Raw genomic sequence first — 17,867 nt, 5'->3', positions numbered from 1 at the left:
GGTTTAGTCCTGGTTTAGTCCTGGTTTATTTCTGGTCTAGTCCTGGTCTAGTCCTGGTTTAGTCCTGGTCTAGTCCTGGTCTAGTCCTGGTTTAGTCCTGGTTTAGTCCTGGTCTAGTCCTGGTCTAGTCCTGGTTTAGTCCTGGTTTAGTCCTGGTTCAGTCCTGGTTTAGTCCTGGTTTAGTCCTGGTTTATTTCTGGTCTAGTCCTGGTCTAGTCCTGGTCTAGTCCTGGTTTAGTCCTGGTTTAGTCCTGGTTCAGTCCTGGTTTATTTCTGGTTTAGTCCTGGTTTATTTCTGGTCTAGTCCTGGTCTAGTCCTGGTCTAGTCCTGGTTTAGTCCTGGTCTAGTCCTGGTCTAGTCCTGGTCTAGTCCTGGTTTAGTCCTGGTTTAGTCCTGGTTTATTTCTGGTTTAGTCCTGGTCTAGTCCTGGTCTAGTCCTGGTTTAGTCCTGGTTTAGTCCTGGTTCAGTCCTGGTTTAGTCCTGGTTTAGTCCTGGTTTATTTCTGGTTTAGTCCTGGTCTAGTCCTGGTCTAGTCCTGGTTTAGTCCTGGTCTAGTCCTGGTCTAGTCCTGGTTTAGTCCTGGTTTAGTCCTGGTTCAGTCCTGGTTTAGTCCTGGTTTAGTCCTGGTTTAGTCCTGGTTTATTTCTGGTCTAGTCCTGGTCTAGTCCTGGTTTAGTCCTGGTCTAGTCCTGGTTTAGTCCTGGTTTAGTCCTGGTTTAGTCCTGGTCTAGTCCTGGTCTAGTCCTGGTTTAGTCCTGGTTTAGTCCTGGTTTATTTCTGGTCTAGTCCTGGTCTAGTCCTGGTTTAGTCCTGGTCTAGTCCTGGTCTAGTCCTGGTTTAGTCCTGGTTTAGTCCTGGTTTATTTCTGGTCTAGTCCTGGTCTAGTCCTGGTTTAGTCCTGGTTTAGTCCTGGTTCAGTCCTGGTTTATTTCTGGTTTAGTCCTGGTTTATTTCTGGTCTAGTCCTGGTCTAGTCCTGGTCTAGTCCTGGTTTAGTCCTGGTTTAGTCCTGGTTCAGTCCTGGTTTATTTCTGGTTTAGTCCTGGTTTATTTCTGGTCTAGTCCTGGTCTAGTCCTGGTCTAGTCCTGGTTTAGTCCTGGTCTAGTCCTGGTCTAGTCCTGGTCTAGTCCTGGTTTAGTCCTGGTTTAGTCCTGGTTTAGTCCTGGTTTAGTCCTGGTTTATTTCTGGTTTAGTCCTGGTCTAGTCCTGGTCTAGTCCTGGTTTAGTCCTGGTTTAGTCCTGGTTCAGTCCTGGTTTAGTCCTGGTTTAGTCCTGGTTTATTTCTGGTTTAGTCCTGGTCTAGTCCTGGTCTAGTCCTGGTTTAGTCCTGGTCTAGTCCTGGTCTAGTCCTGGTTTAGTCCTGGTTTAGTCCTGGTTCAGTCCTGGTTTAGTCCTGGTTTAGTCCTGGTTTAGTCCTGGTTTATTTCTGGTCTAGTCCTGGTCTAGTCCTGGTTTAGTCCTGGTCTAGTCCTGGTTTAGTCCTGGTTTAGTCCTGGTTTATTTCTGGTCTAGTCCTGGTCTAGTCCTGGTTTAGTCCTGGTCTAGTCCTGGTCTAGTCCTGGTTTAGTCCTGGTTTAGTCCTGGTCTAGTCCTGGTCTAGTCCTGGTTTAGTCCTGGTTTAGTCCTGGTTCAGTCCTGGTTTAGTCCTGGTTTAGTCCTGGTTTATTTCTGGTCTAGTCCTGGTCTAGTCCTGGTCTAGTCCTGGTTTAGTCCTGGTTTAGTCCTGGTTCAGTCCTGGTTTATTTCTGGTTTAGTCCTGGTTTATTTCTGGTCTAGTCCTGGTCTAGTCCTGGTCTAGTCCTGGTTTAGTCCTGGTCTAGTCCTGGTCTAGTCCTGGTCTAGTCCTGGTTTAGTCCTGGTTTAGTCCTGGTTTATTTCTGGTTTAGTCCTGGTCTAGTCCTGGTCTAGTCCTGGTTTAGTCCTGGTTTAGTCCTGGTTCAGTCCTGGTTTAGTCCTGGTTTAGTCCTGGTTTATTTCTGGTTTAGTCCTGGTCTAGTCCTGGTCTAGTCCTGGTTTAGTCCTGGTCTAGTCCTGGTCTAGTCCTGGTTTAGTCCTGGTTTAGTCCTGGTTCAGTCCTGGTTTAGTCCTGGTTTAGTCCTGGTTTAGTCCTGGTTTATTTCTGGTCTAGTCCTGGTCTAGTCCTGGTTTAGTCCTGGTCTAGTCCTGGTTTAGTCCTGGTTTAGTCCTGGTTTAGTCCTGGTCTAGTCCTGGTCTAGTCCTGGTTTAGTCCTGGTTTAGTCCTGGTTTATTTCTGGTCTAGTCCTGGTCTAGTCCTGGTTTAGTCCTGGTCTAGTCCTGGTCTAGTCCTGGTTTAGTCCTGGTTTAGTCCTGGTCTAGTCCTGGTCTAGTCCTGGTTTAGTCCTGGTTTAGTCCTGGTTCAGTCCTGGTTTAGTCCTGGTTTAGTCCTGGTTTATTTCTGGTCTAGTCCTGGTCTAGTCCTGGTTTAGTCCTGGTCTAGTCCTGGTTTAGTCCTGGTTTAGTTCTGGTTTAGTTCTGGTTCAGTCCTGGTTTAGTTCTGGTTTAGTCCTGGTTTAGTCCTGGTTTAGTTCTGGTTTAGTTCTGGTTTAGTCCTGGTTCAGTTCTGAGTCAGTTTCCTGGACTAGTTTGTTTCTTTCTTCACTTGTTTCCTGAGACTGAAACGAGCTGAAGTGTTTTTAAAATGGTCTGATGTTTCTGTTCCTCAGTCTGAGCTCGACACGGAGAAGCTGACGACGCCGCCGCTTCACCTCAGAGACGCCGCAGATAATCGTCTGAGGCACAAACACGATGCTAATGCTAAACTGTCTGATGCTAATCTGTCTGATGCTAATCTGTTTGATGTCCGTTTCCGTGGACACACTGAGGTGATTACAGTTCGCTCTCTGTGTGTTTGGTGTTTCTCTTTGTGGGTCTGGACGGGGGGCGTGGTCAGACGGGCGCCACGACAAAATGCCACGACAAAATGATGAATATTTTTGTTTCAGTTGAAATTGTTAAAGGTCTGAACATCTGCCACCTGCCTGTCTCCACGGAGATGCCACTGCTTTGCCTGGAATGTTCCACAGTCTGACATTAAACTTGTCTATCTCCATGGAGACAAGCAGAAAAGTTACAGTGTACCTTTAAGAGAGGAGTTATGCTGGGTTCACTTGCTCTTCCAGAACTCAGGAAAATATTATTCCGAGTTGTAAAATGTTCATGAACAAAGCACAAAAACAACTGAGGAGCTGGAGCTGGAACCTTCTGCCCGACGTCCAGAAGAACAAACATCTGACCATCTGATTTATCTGAAACACTCAGGGTTTAAGTCACATTTAAGGACGAACTGTCAATAAACCAGATCATAAAACAACGACAGACACAAGACCAAGACCGAGACCAAGACCAAGACCCGAGACCAAGACCGAGACCCGAGGCCCGAGACCAAGACCTGAGACCAAGACCCGAGACCAAGACCCGAGACCAAGACCAAGACCCGAGACCGAGACTAAGACCAAGACCCGAGACCAAGACCAAGACTGAGACCGAGACCAAGACCAAGACCCGAGACCGAGACCAAGACCAAGACCCGAGACCGAGACTAAGACCAAGACCCGAGACCAAGACCAAGACTGAGACCGAGACCAAGACCAAGACCCGAGACCGAGACCAAGACCAAGACCCGAGACCAAGACCAAGACTAAGACCCGAGACCAAGACCAAGACTGAGACCCGAGACCAAGACCAAGACTGAGACCGAGACCGAGACCAAGAGGTGAGTCTGTGTCTGTCTGCACACACACACACACACACCCACACACACACACACACACACACACACACGTTTGCTTCCTCGGTTTATGTAACTTCGCCCGGCGACATCAGCTGGTTTCCATGGAGACGATACAATGATATATAATAATAAACAATATAATGCACTTTACACATTTTAAATCTGATGCGTGTGACACAGAGGAACAAGCAGCTCAAATAAACCTAAAAGTATCACACACAAAAAAACACTTAAGTAAAAGTATTTCAATGTACTATAAGAGTAAAAAGTAAAAGTATTTCACTCGTGTTGTTCATTGTTAAACTGTAAATGTGAAGATAATGATTCAAAACGACACATTTTGTTGAACAGAAACAAAACGAGTCAATTTCTTAGTTTTTCTCATGTATTTTGTGTTTTTATTTGTGTTTTTATTTGTGTTTTTATTTGTGTTTTTATTTGTGTTTTTATTTGTGTTTTTATTTGTGTTTTGCTCAAAGCCGAAGCTCCAACTCTTAAACTTTTACTCAGGGTCATAAAAATAATCCCTTAAATCAAAAAGTACTTTTACTTTTCAGTCCTGCTCATAAATGTAGAGAAAGTACAGATACTGCTCTCAGATGTACTCAAGTAAAAGTAAAAAGTACACGCTGTAAAATGTACTCGAGTAAAGTCCAGATAGAGAGACGTCCTCAAACCCTCAGGCCCCGCCCACTCCGCCGCCGTCTGTCCGTGTGACTCTTGTGATTGATGAACGTTTAGCGTCAAACCCGGGACCTCAGCGTGTCCGTGTTTGAACGTTCCCGTCACAGTTTTCCGTGATCCTGAGTCGGACTCGTCTGATGGAGATGGACGTTTTTATATTAGCGGCGAGACTGCGGCGGCTCGGCTGTGCGCTCTGCTCCTGTCACGTCTCTTTGTGGGTTTCGTTGGCGATTTACGAACCTTTTGTGCCTCAAACATCACCACATCTGTGAAATATGGGGGCAGGGCCGAGGCAGGACGGGATTTGACGATAACAAAAACACAAAGCTACAAAAAGAAAAGAACATCAGCGGAGAGACAAAACAGAACAGAAAGAGACGTGTAAGTGTCTTGCTCAAGGACACGGCGGCGCATTTAGAAGCGGAATCAACCCGGCAGTTCCCGTTTAGAGCGAGACCTGCTGAACGTGTACGATCGGGGCGACTGTGGCTCAGTTTGTAGAGCGTTTATCCGACTGATCTGAAGGTTTGCGGTTCAAGTCCTGCTCTCGTTGTGTCCTCGGGCAAGACACTTAACCCCCACAGGTGTGATGGACAGACTGACAGATGGATTGGCCAATCAGGGACGAGCGTGGATGGAAAAACCTTGTGGACTGATGCTGGTTGAATATTGTTCGATCGTCACGTCCTTTTCACTTTAAATGATGTTTCCTCGAGATAAAGACACAAAAATACAGAACTTTAGAACTTTAGGACTTTAGGACTTTAGGACTTTACAACTTTAGAACTTTAGAACTTTAGGACTTTAGAACTTTAGGACTTTAGAACTTTAGGACTTTAGGACTTTAGAACTTTAGGACTTTAGAACTTTAGGACTTTAGAACTTTAGGACTTTAGAACTTTAGGACTTTAGAACTTTAGGACTTTAGGACTTTAGAACTTTAGAACTTTAGAACTTTAGGACTTTAGGACTTTAGAACTTTAGGAGTTTAGGACTTTAGGACTTTAGGACTCTAGAACTTTAGGACTTCAGGACTTTAGGACTTTAGAACTTTAGGACTTTAGGACTTTAGGACTTTAGAACTTTAGGACTTTAGAACTTTAGGACTTTAGGACTTTAGAACTTTAGAACTTTAGGACTTTAGGACTTTAGGACTTTAGGACTTTAGAACTTTAGGACTTTAGGACTTTAGGACTTTAGGACTTTAGGACTTTAGAACTTTACAGAATAATCAAAGGATCAAAGGAAATAAAATATGTTCAGTTAAAGTAGTGACCTTCAACATCCTCGCTCCTGATTGGCTCGTTGGTTGCTATGATACTCGCTCCAGATTAGCCGCAATAACTGCTAGCCACGATTAGCTTCATTTGGGGCTGAAGCTGAGACGTCACACTCAGTCAGTCACTTCTTTATAAAGACTGTGGGTTATAGATGGAGGAGGTGGAGGAGGAGGAGGAGGTGGAGGAGGAGGTGGAGGAGGAGGTGGAGGAGGTGGAGGAGGAGCGCTCTGACCTCGTGCACACACAGATAAACAGGCCGACACCTCCTGAGGCCAGAGGAGGCTGTACGTCCTCGTTATGTTTCAGTTTGGGCAAAATGTCAAGAAATGTTCACCAAAACTGCACCAGACACAGAGAAGAAACAGATTTTATGTTTCAGATTCAGTGTGAACAGCAGAAACACGTTATATAAACACTTTAAACTAAATATAAACACTTTCAGTTTAAAAACACAAAGAGTCTGGACTTGAAGACGTGGAAATAAAGTGATAAAGTCAAAAAAGGCTCAAAATGAACATCACCAAAGAGAAGAACATTTATAAATGAATTATCGTCGATTTGATGGAAAAATATCTGTGGGAAAAATCCTTTGATCTGTTTTATGTTTTTACAAAAGAATAAATGGATTTATTCAACAAAACGACTCATTTAACCATGAACGAAGTCAGACTCTCCTCTGTGTCCTCCTCTGTGTCCTCCTCTGTGTCCTCCTCTGTGTCCTCCTCTGTGTCCTCCTCTGTGTCCTCCTCTGTGTCCTCCTCTGTGTCCTCCTCTGTGTCCACACAGACCTGGAGTTTATCTGTTTAACTCAAACTCTGCACATTCACACTCTGAGTTTGTGTCTGATGAGTCTGAAAAACACGGAGCCGTTTCTTTTTGTTGTTTTTGTTGTTGTTGTTGTTTTGTTTTTTTTTTGGTTGGTTTTGTTGTTTTTGTTGTTTTTTATTTTTGTTGTTTTTGTTGTTTTGTTTTGTTGTTTTTTTAGTTTTTGTTGTTTTTTATTTTTGTTGTTTTTGTTGTTTTGTTTTGTTTTTTTGTAGTTTTTGTTGTTTTTTTGTTTTTGTTGTTTTTTGTTTTAATTGTTTTTGTTGTTTTGTTTTGTTGTTTTGTTGTTTTTGTTTTTGTTGTGTTGTTTGTTTTTGTTGTTTTGTTGTTTTTTTGTTGTTTTTTGTTGTTTTGTTTTGTTGTTTTTGTTGTGAGACGGAGCCACGTGAAAAACACTGAGGTCTTTTTTTTGTTTTGGTTTAAAGACGAGTGGAATGAATGTGGTATGAGGACAGGGGGCGGCGCTGAGCACAGACCCTGGAGGAGGAGACGCCGCGAGGAGACACCGCGAGGAGACGCCACGAGGAGACGCCGCGAGGAGACGCCGCGAGGAGAGGCCACGAGGAGACGCCACGAGGAGACGCCACGAGGAGACGCCGCGAGCTGTTTGTGATCGTGTTATTATGTACGACACTGTGTCCTTGAGCAGGACACTTGAACAGGACGATGAGGATTTGAGGCTGGACGACAAAAGTCACGATTCATTTAAACTTAGAGACTGGACCTTAAAGAGGCTAAAGTCAAACTGCACTCTGATTGGTTCAATCCAGCTGTCACTCACATCCTGAACTTGTTCCCGCCCACCTCTCCTCTTCCTCCTCCTCTTCTCCCTCCTCCTCTCCTCCTTCTCCTCTTCCTCCTCCTCCTCCTTGTCTTCCTCCTCCTCTTCCTCCTCTCCCCCTTCTCCTCTTCTTCCTCCTCATTGTCCTCCTCCTCTCCCTAATCCTCCTCTCCTCCTTCTCTTCTTCCTCCTCCTCCTCTCCTCCTCCTCCTCCTCCTCCCCCTCTCCTTCTCCTCCTCCTCTCCTCCTCCTCCTCCTCTTCCTTCTCCTCCTCCTCTCCTCCTTCTCCTCCTCCTCTTCCTCCTCCTCTTCCTCCTCTCCTCCCCCTCTCCTTCTCCTCCTCCTCTCCTCCTCCTCCTCCTCTTCCTCCTCCTCTTCCTCCTCCTCTTCCTCCTCTCCCTCTTCCTTGTCCTCCTCCTCTCCTCCTTCTCCTCTTCCTCCTCCTCCTCCTTGTCTTCCTCCTCCTCTCCTCCTCCTCCTCTTCCTCCTCTCCCTCTTCCTTGTCCTCCTCCTCTCCTCCTTCTCCTCTTCTTCCTCCTCATTGTCCTCCTCCTCTCCCTAATCCTCCTCTCCTCCTTCTCTTCTTCCTCCTCCTCCTCTCCTCCTCCTCCCCCTCTCCTTCTCCTCCTCCTCTCCTCCTCTTCCTCCTCCTCTTCCTCCTCTCCTCCTCCTCCTCCTCTTCCTCCTCCTCTTCCTCCTCCTCTTCCTCCTCTCCTCCTCCTCCTCCTCCTCACCTGTGATGACACGTTCGTCCACATCTCTCTTTCACATTGTGTGTTTTCTCTTTTTTTCTGCAGTTTTGGTCCTGTTGCCATGGCGACCGCACAGACGTCCCGGAGCACGTCCCCGGAGACGGTCCTGGAGTAATGTCCTCCTCAGGCGGCGCAGGAGAATACGGCTTTTATGGCTCTATTTTAGGGATGTGTCTGTGTTTAGCTCCACGCTCTGACACGACTCCAGGAAAACATCAGTCGGACTCAAACTGAAAACACTCTGTTCCACCTTGTGATGTCATCATGTGGTGATACAGGAAGTGCTCCACTGTGTTTTTAAACTCCACACACCTTCATTTATAGAATCATTTGGATCAATTCAGTTAATCTGGAGTTGTCTCTTATCTCGACTGAACTAAAGGTAAAAAGAGCTGTTAAAACTCCCACTTGATGACATCACAAGGTGGAACGTCACATTTTGATCTTTGTAGATGTTACAGACTAATAATAAAGTGACTCAAACATGTGTGAATGAAACAAAACACAACTCCAGGTCTGTTTTTGATGCACTAACATTGTTCTAACGTGGATTAAAGCTTCAGCAGTCGGTGTGTGTGATACACGAGGTTTAAAGTGTGAGATAAAACGTTGACGTGTCGCTCGTCGTCACAAAGAGTCTGACTGGAGCAAACTCAGACGGAGGTGCGACGCTTTTAATTAGCTGCAACTGCTCGTGTTATGTAGGTGAAAATTCTCCCAAAAAGCACAGATTAAAAACTCAAATAAAGAAAAACTGATCTGGTAATTACTATAGATGAAGCTAACCTGCTAGCGCCGCGCTACAAACAGGAAGTGACCATGGTGCACTTCCTGCTCCATCGACTCATCATTCTGGTCTTAAATGTTCAGGTCAGACCGAAGACGTGGACTGAGGTCAAACATGTGACACATCAGTGATGAAGACATCTGAGGCAGATCTGTCTCTTCACACAGGGGGACGTCTCTTCACACAGGGGGACGTCTCTTCACACAGGGGGACGTCTCTTCACACACATGAACCAGCAGGTCTCTGGTTCAGTCCTGGTCTAGTTTTTGTCCCAGTTTGTCCTGATATGGAGCGATTAAAGAAACACATGGACCACAGGGTCCAGGAGAACAATGGACCGACCTCCTTTAGGCTGGTACTTTAACAAACTCCAGAGTTTTACTGCTGTAAAATCTATGTACTCTGTATACAGTATGTAGAGTATATACTCTATACTGTATATAAAGTATATACTGTATATACTGTGTAGTACACTCTATATGAGCTTGATTCTGAATCATTTCTCTATAATATTGTTTATATTTGGTGAGCCGTGTGTGAGCCGTGTGTGAGCCGTGTGTGAGCCGTGTGTGAGCCGTGTGTGAGCCGTGTGTGAGCCGTTCATTAGTTGGACTCTCACATACACAGAGGTTTTGAGATGAAAATGTCCTGATTAAACTCGAGACACTGGAGCCGCTTCAATATGAGCAAAATATAAATATATAAAAATATTAATATATAAAAATATAAACATATACATTTACAAACATAAAGAGTCTCATTTATTTGAGTCGAATTTAAAAATCACATTTATTTCTTCAGATCCATCTCATTGTTTTGGATTAAAACTTTTTAAATAAATTCAGCCAATCACACAGAATTTTATTTGTTTCATAATTAAATAAAAATTCACTTTTCTGTGACAGAAACTGGAAAAAACAGAAGAACTGAAGCCTCAGGAGACTGAAACAGAGAGAGAGAAACAGAGAGAGAGAAACAGAGAGACTGAAACAGAGAGAGAGAAACAGAGAGAGAGAAACAGAGAGAGAGAAACAGAGAGAGAGAGAAACAGAGAGAGAAACAGAGAGAGAAACAGAGAGAGAGAAACAGAGAGAGAGAGAAACAGAGAGAGAGAAACAGAGAGAGAGAAACAGAGAGAGAGAAACAGAGAGAGAGAGAAACAGAGAGAGAGAAACAGAGAGAGAGAAACAGAGAGAGAGAAACAGAGAGAGAGAAACAGAGAGAGAGAAACAGAGAGACTGAAACAGAGAGAGAGAAACAGAGAGAGAGAGAAACAGAGAGAGAAACAGAGAGAGAGAAACAGAGAGAGAGAGAAACAGAGAGAGAGAAACAGAGAGAGAGAAACAGAGAGAGAGAGAAACAGAGAGAGAGAAACAGAGAGAGAGAAACAGAGAGAGAGAAACAGAGAGAGAGAAACAGAGAGAGAGAGAAACAGAGAGAGAGAGAAACAGAGAGAGAGAAACAAAGAGAGAGAGAAACAGAGAGAGAGAAACAGAGAGAGAGAAACAGAGAGAGAGAAACAGAGAGAGAGAAACAGAGAGAGAGAGAAACAGAGAGAGAGAAACAGAGAGAGAGAAACAAAGAGAGAGAGAAACAGAGAGAGAGAAACAGAAACGACTGAGAGAGAGAAGAGAGGGGGAAAAAGAGAGAGGAGAAAGAGAGAGGAGAGGGAGAGAGGGGGAGGTGCAGAGAGAAAGGGGAGCAAGTGAGGGGGAGAAAGAGGGAGAAAGAGAGAGGAGAAAGAGAGAGAGGAGAAAGAGAGAGAGGAGAAGGAGAGTCAACGAGAGACAGATGGGAGAGGTGTAGAGAGAGAGAGAGGAGTAAAGGTAGAAAGGAGGGGGGGAGTAGTGAGAGAGGAAGGGCAGAGAGAGAGAAAGAGAGAGGTAGAGATAGACAGAGGAGTGGTGGAGGTGGAGATGGAGCAGTTTGGGGTTTGAGAGAGTTTCTTACTCTTACATCAGACACATTAACCTCACGTTTAACACACACACACACACACACACATTTATAACACACACATTTAACACACACACACACACATTTAACACACACACATTTAACACACCCCCACACATTTGACACACACACACACACACATACACACATTTATAACACATACACACCCACCCCCACTCACACATTTAACACACACACACACACACACACATTTAACACACTCAGGACAGACTGAGATGGAGAGAATCATTTGCTGAATCCTTGTCCAGACTCTGAGCTCGTTTAGTTTAAGATTTGACACAAAGATGAAAGAAAACAAGAAAAACAGACGTGTGCGTGAAAAACTGAACCGATAAAAAGACGAACCAACTCCGACGCCACACGGAGCGTAGATCTGTGAGCGAGAGACGTAAAGCTCCTGTCAACGTTACCATGGAGACACGACGCACACGTTAGCAAACAATTAGCACAAAAAGAGTTAAGATCGTCTGAAAACACAAGAAAAAACACAAAATGGATTTAAAGAGCTCGTTTTTACACAACAAGGTGAAAAAGTGTAGGCTAATGCTAATGCTAAAGCTAGTGCTAATGCTAGTTAGCTTGTGGCTGTGATGTTATTTGAGAGAGACGTGTTTAACAGGACAAATGGACCTGAGTCTCGTTTCTGCGCCGTCCACGTCCAACTGTCCAATGTCCATCCAACTGTCCATGTCCAACTGTTCACGTCCAACTGTCCACGTCTAACTGTCCACGTCCAACTGTCCACGTCTAACTGTTCACGTCCAACTGTCCACGTCTAACTGTCCACGTCCAACTGTCCACGTCTAACTGCCCAATGTCCATCCAACTGTCCACGTCCAACTATCCACGTCCAACTGTCCACGTCCAGCTGTCCAATGTCTGTCCTACTGTCCAATGTCCGTCCATCTGTCCACGTCCATCCAACTGTACACATCCGTCCAACTGTCCATGTCCAACTGTCCAATGTCCGTCCATCTGTCTGACGTCCATCTGTCTGACGTCCATCTGTCTGACGTCCATCTGTCTGACGTCCATCTGTCCACTGTTTGGTGCAGGTCTGGACTGACGACATAATGGACAGGAAATCAATGCAACTTGAGAAAAACCTGGACTGAGCTGAGACGTCTCAGACGAGGACGTCCTGTCTCTGCACCGAGAGACTGTGATGTTATTTGAGAGAGACGTGTTTAACAGCACAAATGGACCTGAAGACGTTTTAAGACGACAGACAGATTTTGAGCTGAGAAAAGTTTTATGATCTGAAAATAGGTAAAAAAAAAAAAAAAAACGCCACAAAATTTCTTTCTGGGATGGATTTTTTCGTTGTAGTACCAGTGAGTGGCCACTAGTCCAACTCAAAAGGCTCGGAGCAGCAGGACGCTCCAGTCATTTTAATATGTAATAATAATAATCAGGTTTTTGTGTGTATTTCATGTGTGATGACGGTTGTGTGTCCGTGTTGTTGGTCTGAGTTGTGCGTCCGTGTTGTCGGTCTGAGTTGTGTGTCGATGTTGTCGGTCTGAGTTGTGTGTCCGTGTTGTTGGTCTGAGTTGTGTGTCCGTGTTGTTGGTCTGAGTTGTGCGTCCGTGTTGTCGGTCTGAGTTGTGTGTCGATGTTGTCGGTCTGAGTTGTGTGTCCGTGTTGTTGGTCTGAGTTGTGTGTCCGTGTTGTCGGTCTGAGTTGTGCGTCCGTGTTGTTGGTCTGAGTTGTGTGTCCGTGTTGTCGGTCTGAGTTGTGCGTCCGTGTTGTTGGTCTGAGTTGTGTGTCCGTGTTGTCGGTCTGAGTTGTGCGTCCGTGTTGTTGGTCTGAGTTGTGTGTCCGTGTTGTTGGTCTGAGTTGTGCGTCCGTGTTGTCGGTCTGAGTTGTGTGTCGATGTTGTCGGTCTGAGTTGTGTGTCCGTGTTGTTGGTCTGAGTTGTGTGTCCGTGTTGTCGGTCTGAGTTGTGTGTCCGTGTTGTCGGTCTGAGTTGTGTGTCCGTGTTGTTGGTCTGAGTTGTGTGATGTTGTCGTGGTAAAAGTCGCTGTGTGAGTTTGTGTTAAATTTAAATAAAGTTCAGAGCAGTTGTGGTGCAGTTATCTCTTCAATTAAAGCTTTATGTGGAATCTTTATGCAGCAACTCGACCAAAACGGCAAATCGACCTGTGCTGGAGGCCGATTACCAATATGTTAATAAGGGCAAATATCGACCCGATATATCGACCAAGAATTTAGTCCAACTCTACAGGGAACAAACTCCTGTCCACAAGACCCAGGATGTTTGAGGACAGAGAGTTTAACACAAACACTCCTCCTCCTCTGTCCTCCTCTGTCCTCCTCTCTCCTCCTCTTTTCTCCTCTCTCCTCCTCTCTCTCATCTCTTTCTCCCCTCCTCCCCCTCTCCTTTCCTCCTTTCTTCCTCTCCTCCTCTCTCCAGGTCTCTCTCCTCTTCCTCATTCTCTTGTCTTTCTCCTCCTCTCTCCTTTTCTCTCTCTCTCACTCTCCTCTCATCTTCTCTCTCTCCTCCTCTTCCTCTCTCCTCCTCTCTCTCACCTCTTTCTCCCCTCTTCCCTCTCTCCTCTCCTTTCTTCCTCTTCTCCTCTCTCCAGCTCTCTCTTTTTCTCTCTCTCATCTCTCTCCTCTTCTCTCTCCCTCTCTTCTCCTCTCTTCTCTCTCCCTCTCTCCTCCTCTCTCCTCCTCTTTTCTCCCTCCTCCTCATGAGTTCATTCATACTTGTGATTCTTTCAGTGTAAATAATCCTCAAGTTCATGAGACGAAACCCAAAATCCAGCCTCTCGTCTCCAAATCCCGACATGATCCTGAGAACGTTCAGTAATTCTACATCCAACAACAACAACAACAACAAAACAACAACAACAACAACAAGAAAACAACAACAACAACAACAACAAAACAACAACAAAACAACAACAACAACAAAACAACAACAACAACAAAACAACAACAAAACAACAACAACAACAAAACAACAACAACAAAACAACAACAAAACAACAACAAAACAACAACAAAACAACAACAACAACAAAACAACAACAAAAACAAAACAACAACAAAACAAAAACAAAACAACAACAACAACAAAAACAAAACCACAGAAACTCCAAAAAACAAGCCCAGACGTCTCACTTTGGTCTGGAGCTGCAGAAAGTCGCTCATGGATCCATATTTTATCTCCATATTTTATCTCCATATTTTTTCCGTGACAGTTTTAACACCAGTGAAGTCCACAGCTCGTCACACTCACACGTCTAAACACACAAACGCTCACACGTCTAAACACACAAACCCAGAGCCTTTCTCACTCACACTGTTAGCATCACGTTAGCATCACATTAGCATCGGCGTGATGTCGTCCACCGACACAACGACGACAAATCTGCTCCTTTTTACACAGAAACAAACTGCAAAAGAGTGAACGGAGAAAACAGCAAACAAAACACAAACACGCACATGTCCCACAGTGCGGCTTTAAACTGATCTCACATTTATTAAGAGTTCTTCACTGTACCTGATTTTTTTCTGTCTTAAAAACATGAAAAACAAAACTAGTTCAGTTTAAAAACATTTGCAGTTTGGTCCAAAGTGACTCCCCCCTGAGCTTAAGCATCAGAACATCCTCAAGACTCTCCAGGATGAGTTTATAAGCATCAGAACATCCTCAAGACTCTCCAGGATGAGTTTATAAGCATCAGAACATCCTAAAGACTCTCCACGATGAGTTTATAAGCACGTTACAGAACAGAGCAGAGCGGAGTGTTTCTGCCACACTGATGCTACCAGCAGCTAACAACAATAGAACTCGTCAGAATTCGAGGCAAAGTGGTGAGTTTGACACAGTTTAAGTTCAGACTGACCTGGTCGTCGTGTCTGGACGTCGGGCTCTGGTCCTCAGGGGAGTCGTCCGGCAAACTGCCCAGAGGAGAGAGGCCGAACTCGGGCAGGAACTCAGCAGAGCCCTGGGTCTGACCTCCTGCAGCCTGGAGGAGCAGAGGAGAGGTCAGAGGAGGAGGGGTCAGAGAAGGAGCAGAGGAGGGGTCAGAGGAGGGGTCAGAGGAGGAGCAGAGGAGGAGCAGAGGAGGGGTCAGAGGAGGAGCAGAGGAGAGGTCAGAGGAGGGGTCAGAGGAGGAGCAGAGGAGGAGCAGAGGAGAGGTCAGAGGAGAGGTCATCTTTTACTGTTTCATCTTTCACTATAGTAAAAGATGAAACACACACACTTTAGGTCAAACACACACACTGATGTGTCTTTAGGTCAAACACACACACTGATGTGTGTTTAGCTCCGCCCTCTCACGGCGCCTCGGTGTGTGTGTGTGTGTGTGTTAAACGTTGGGGCTGTAGCTCTTCCCGTCGCTCGTGTTCACTCATAAATTCTCTTTAGTGTTAATTTGCCTGTGATGGAGATCCAGCCCAGAGGAGGCGCCGTGTGAGACGTCAGCAGAAGAGCAGGACGAGCTGACGCAGTAGAATTATACAGAATATTACACAGTACAGCATTAAAATGTCCCATGATGCACTGCTCTGATCTGATGTTTCCTCACACACAGACCTGGAGCTGTGTTTTGTTTCATTCTCACATGTTTAACACACAAACTCTGCAGATTTAGGCTGAAAACACTCTGTTCCACCTTGTGATGTCATCATGTGGTGATACAGGAAGTGCTCCACTGTGTTTTTAAACTCCACACACCTTCATTTATAGAATCATTCAGTTCATTTCAGTCCTGGAGTTGCACAAATCTCGACTGAAAAAAAAAACTACCACTTGATGACATCACAAGGTGGAACGTCACATTTTGAGCTTTACCAATAAATACATGTATAATTTAAACTATATAAACATGTTTTTTGTTTTAATTGAGTAGTTAAAGGTGCACTCCTAGATGAAAATATCCTAAAAACGTGCATCGCTCCAGTGAAAGGACTCGCCTTTTCTCAGATATGACCTGGTTATAGACGTACTGTAATAACATCTCCATGGAGACGAGCAGAAAAGTCCGTAATGCTTTCGTTTTGGCGCTGCGACGGTGCCAGCGTGAGCCACATTCTGACAGAGTGTTTCCTGTTGCGATGTTGGAGACGCCGTTGTGTTTTTATTGTTTTTAAATCTCACTCGAGCCTCGTTTCATTTTATATTCGTCAATAAAACAGACGAAAAGTCGGTTTGCGTGACAGAAACAAAGGGAATTTTCAGCCGACGTTCACCGACGGAGACGACGGAACGATGGATTCAGGTTCACTTTAAACAGTCGAGCTACGGGCCAGAATTTTCACCCATCAACCACGAGTTTCGCAGTTCAAACTCCACAGAGCCAAAGCGTGTTCGTGCTCCGCTCTCCGCTCTCGTCTTTCGTCTTTCGTCTCTCCGCGCTCGTCTTTCGTCTCTCCGCGCTCGTCTTTCGTCTCTCCGCGCTCGTCTTTCGTCTCTCCACCCTCGTCTTTCGTCTCTCCGCGCTCGTCTTTCGTCTCTCCGCGCTCGTCTTTCGTCTTTCGTCTCTCCGCGCTCGTCTTTCGTCTTTCGTCTCTCCGCCCTCGTCTTTCGTCTCTCCGCCCTCGTCTTTCGTCTCTCCGCCCTCGTCTTTCGTCTCTCCGCGCTCGTCTTTCGTCTCTCCGCGCTCGTCTTTCGTCTCTCCGCGCTCGTCTTTCGTCTCTCCGCGCTCGTCTTTCGTCTCTCCGCGCTCGTCTTTCGTCTCTCCGCGCTCGTCTTTCGTCTCTCCACCCTCGTCTTTCGTCTCTCCGCGCTCGTCTTTCGTCTTTCGTCTCTCCGCGCTCGTCTTTCGTCTTTCGTCTCTCCGCCCTCGTCTTTCGTCTCTCCGCCCTCGTCTTTCGTCTCTCCGCCCTCGTCTTTCGTCTCTCCGCACTCGTCTTTCGTCTCTCCGCGCTCGTCTTTCGTCTCTCCGCGCTCGTCTTTCGTCTCTCCGCGCTCGTCTTTCGTCTCTCCGCGCTCGTCTTTCGTCTCTCCGCGCTCGTCTTTCGTCTCTCCGCGCTCGTCTTTCGTCTCCCCGTACTCGTCTTTCGTCTCCCCGTACTCGTCTTTCGTCTCTCCGCGCTCGTCTTTCGGCTCTCCGCGCTCGTCTTTCGTCTCTGTGCGCTCGTCTTTCGTCTCTGTGCGCTCGTCTTTCGTCTCTCCGCACTCGTCTTTCGTCTCTGTGCGCTCGTCTTTCGTCTCTGTGCGCTCGTCTTTCGTCTCTCCGCACTCGTCTTTCGTCTCTCCGCACTCGTCTTTCGTCTCTCCGCACTCGTCTTTCGTCTCTCCGCACTCGTCTTTCGTCTCTCCGCACTCGTCTTTCGTCTCTCCGCACTCGTCTTTCGTCTCTCCGCACTCGTCTTTCGTCTCTCCGCACTCGTCTTTCGTCTCTGCGCGCTCATCTTTCGTCTTTCGTCTCTCCGCACTCGTCTTTCGTCTCTCTGCACTCGTCTTTCGTCTCTCCGTCTCTCTGAGCTGCAGTGGGTGAGTCGTGGCTCGTTGGTGTAAAGAGCTCTCCTCTGCCACTTTAAAACTGTTGTGTGGAGTGAGCCATTTGTGCGTATTTACTCGACAAAAACTACAAAATCCACCACTACAACAAAGTATTTCTGATTCACACACTGCAAGTCAAAAGTCTTTCTCGGTGTATATATATTTTTTCTTTAAGTTTACCGCTTTTTACATTATAGTTTATGCAGAACAAGGGACAGATATTGTTCAGACTTTACTGCGTTTGTGTTTGTGTTTGTTGCAGTAAACACACGAACAAACCCCCCAGCTCCACATTAAGTGAAATCAGTTTGTCGTATTCTTTAATAACGAGGTTCATTAAAAACGCCATCAACTCCACGACGCAAATAACAACCCTGAAGCCGCATAAGCGCGTAGAGCGGACTCACTCTGCACCTGTAACTGTCAAAACTGTCCCAGAGCTCGTCACCAGGCTGAGTTCAGACACACTAAATTTCTAAAGTTTGTGCTCATCAGTTTGCTCGTTTGCGTAGTTAACGTGTCACTTCAATCTGGAACATTCCCAAGCGCTTTGAAAAACGAGATTATCAAG

At 45.8% G+C, this 17,867-nt stretch overlaps 1 protein-coding gene across 1 annotated transcript in view; it reads right to left on the bottom strand.

Annotated features, from left to right (window-relative positions):
• Nucleotides 1–17,867, bottom strand: part of adamtsl3 (ADAMTS-like 3) — a 185,272-nt gene that overhangs the window by 152,345 nt on the left and 15,060 nt on the right. Inside the window, exon 2 of the mRNA XM_055232542.1 lies at nt 14,694–14,816. Coding sequence (XP_055088517.1) covers nt 14,694–14,816 — 123 coding nt within the window. The remainder of the gene's footprint in view (nt 1–14,693; nt 14,817–17,867) is intronic.

The sequence above is a fragment of the Periophthalmus magnuspinnatus genome, chromosome 3 (assembly GCF_009829125.3).
Source record: "Periophthalmus magnuspinnatus isolate fPerMag1 chromosome 3, fPerMag1.2.pri, whole genome shotgun sequence".
Lineage (NCBI taxonomy): Eukaryota > Metazoa > Chordata > Actinopteri > Gobiiformes > Gobiidae > Periophthalmus > Periophthalmus magnuspinnatus.
The sequence above is the reverse complement of the archived record's forward strand: the minus strand, read 5'-3'. Positions and strand labels throughout refer to the sequence as shown.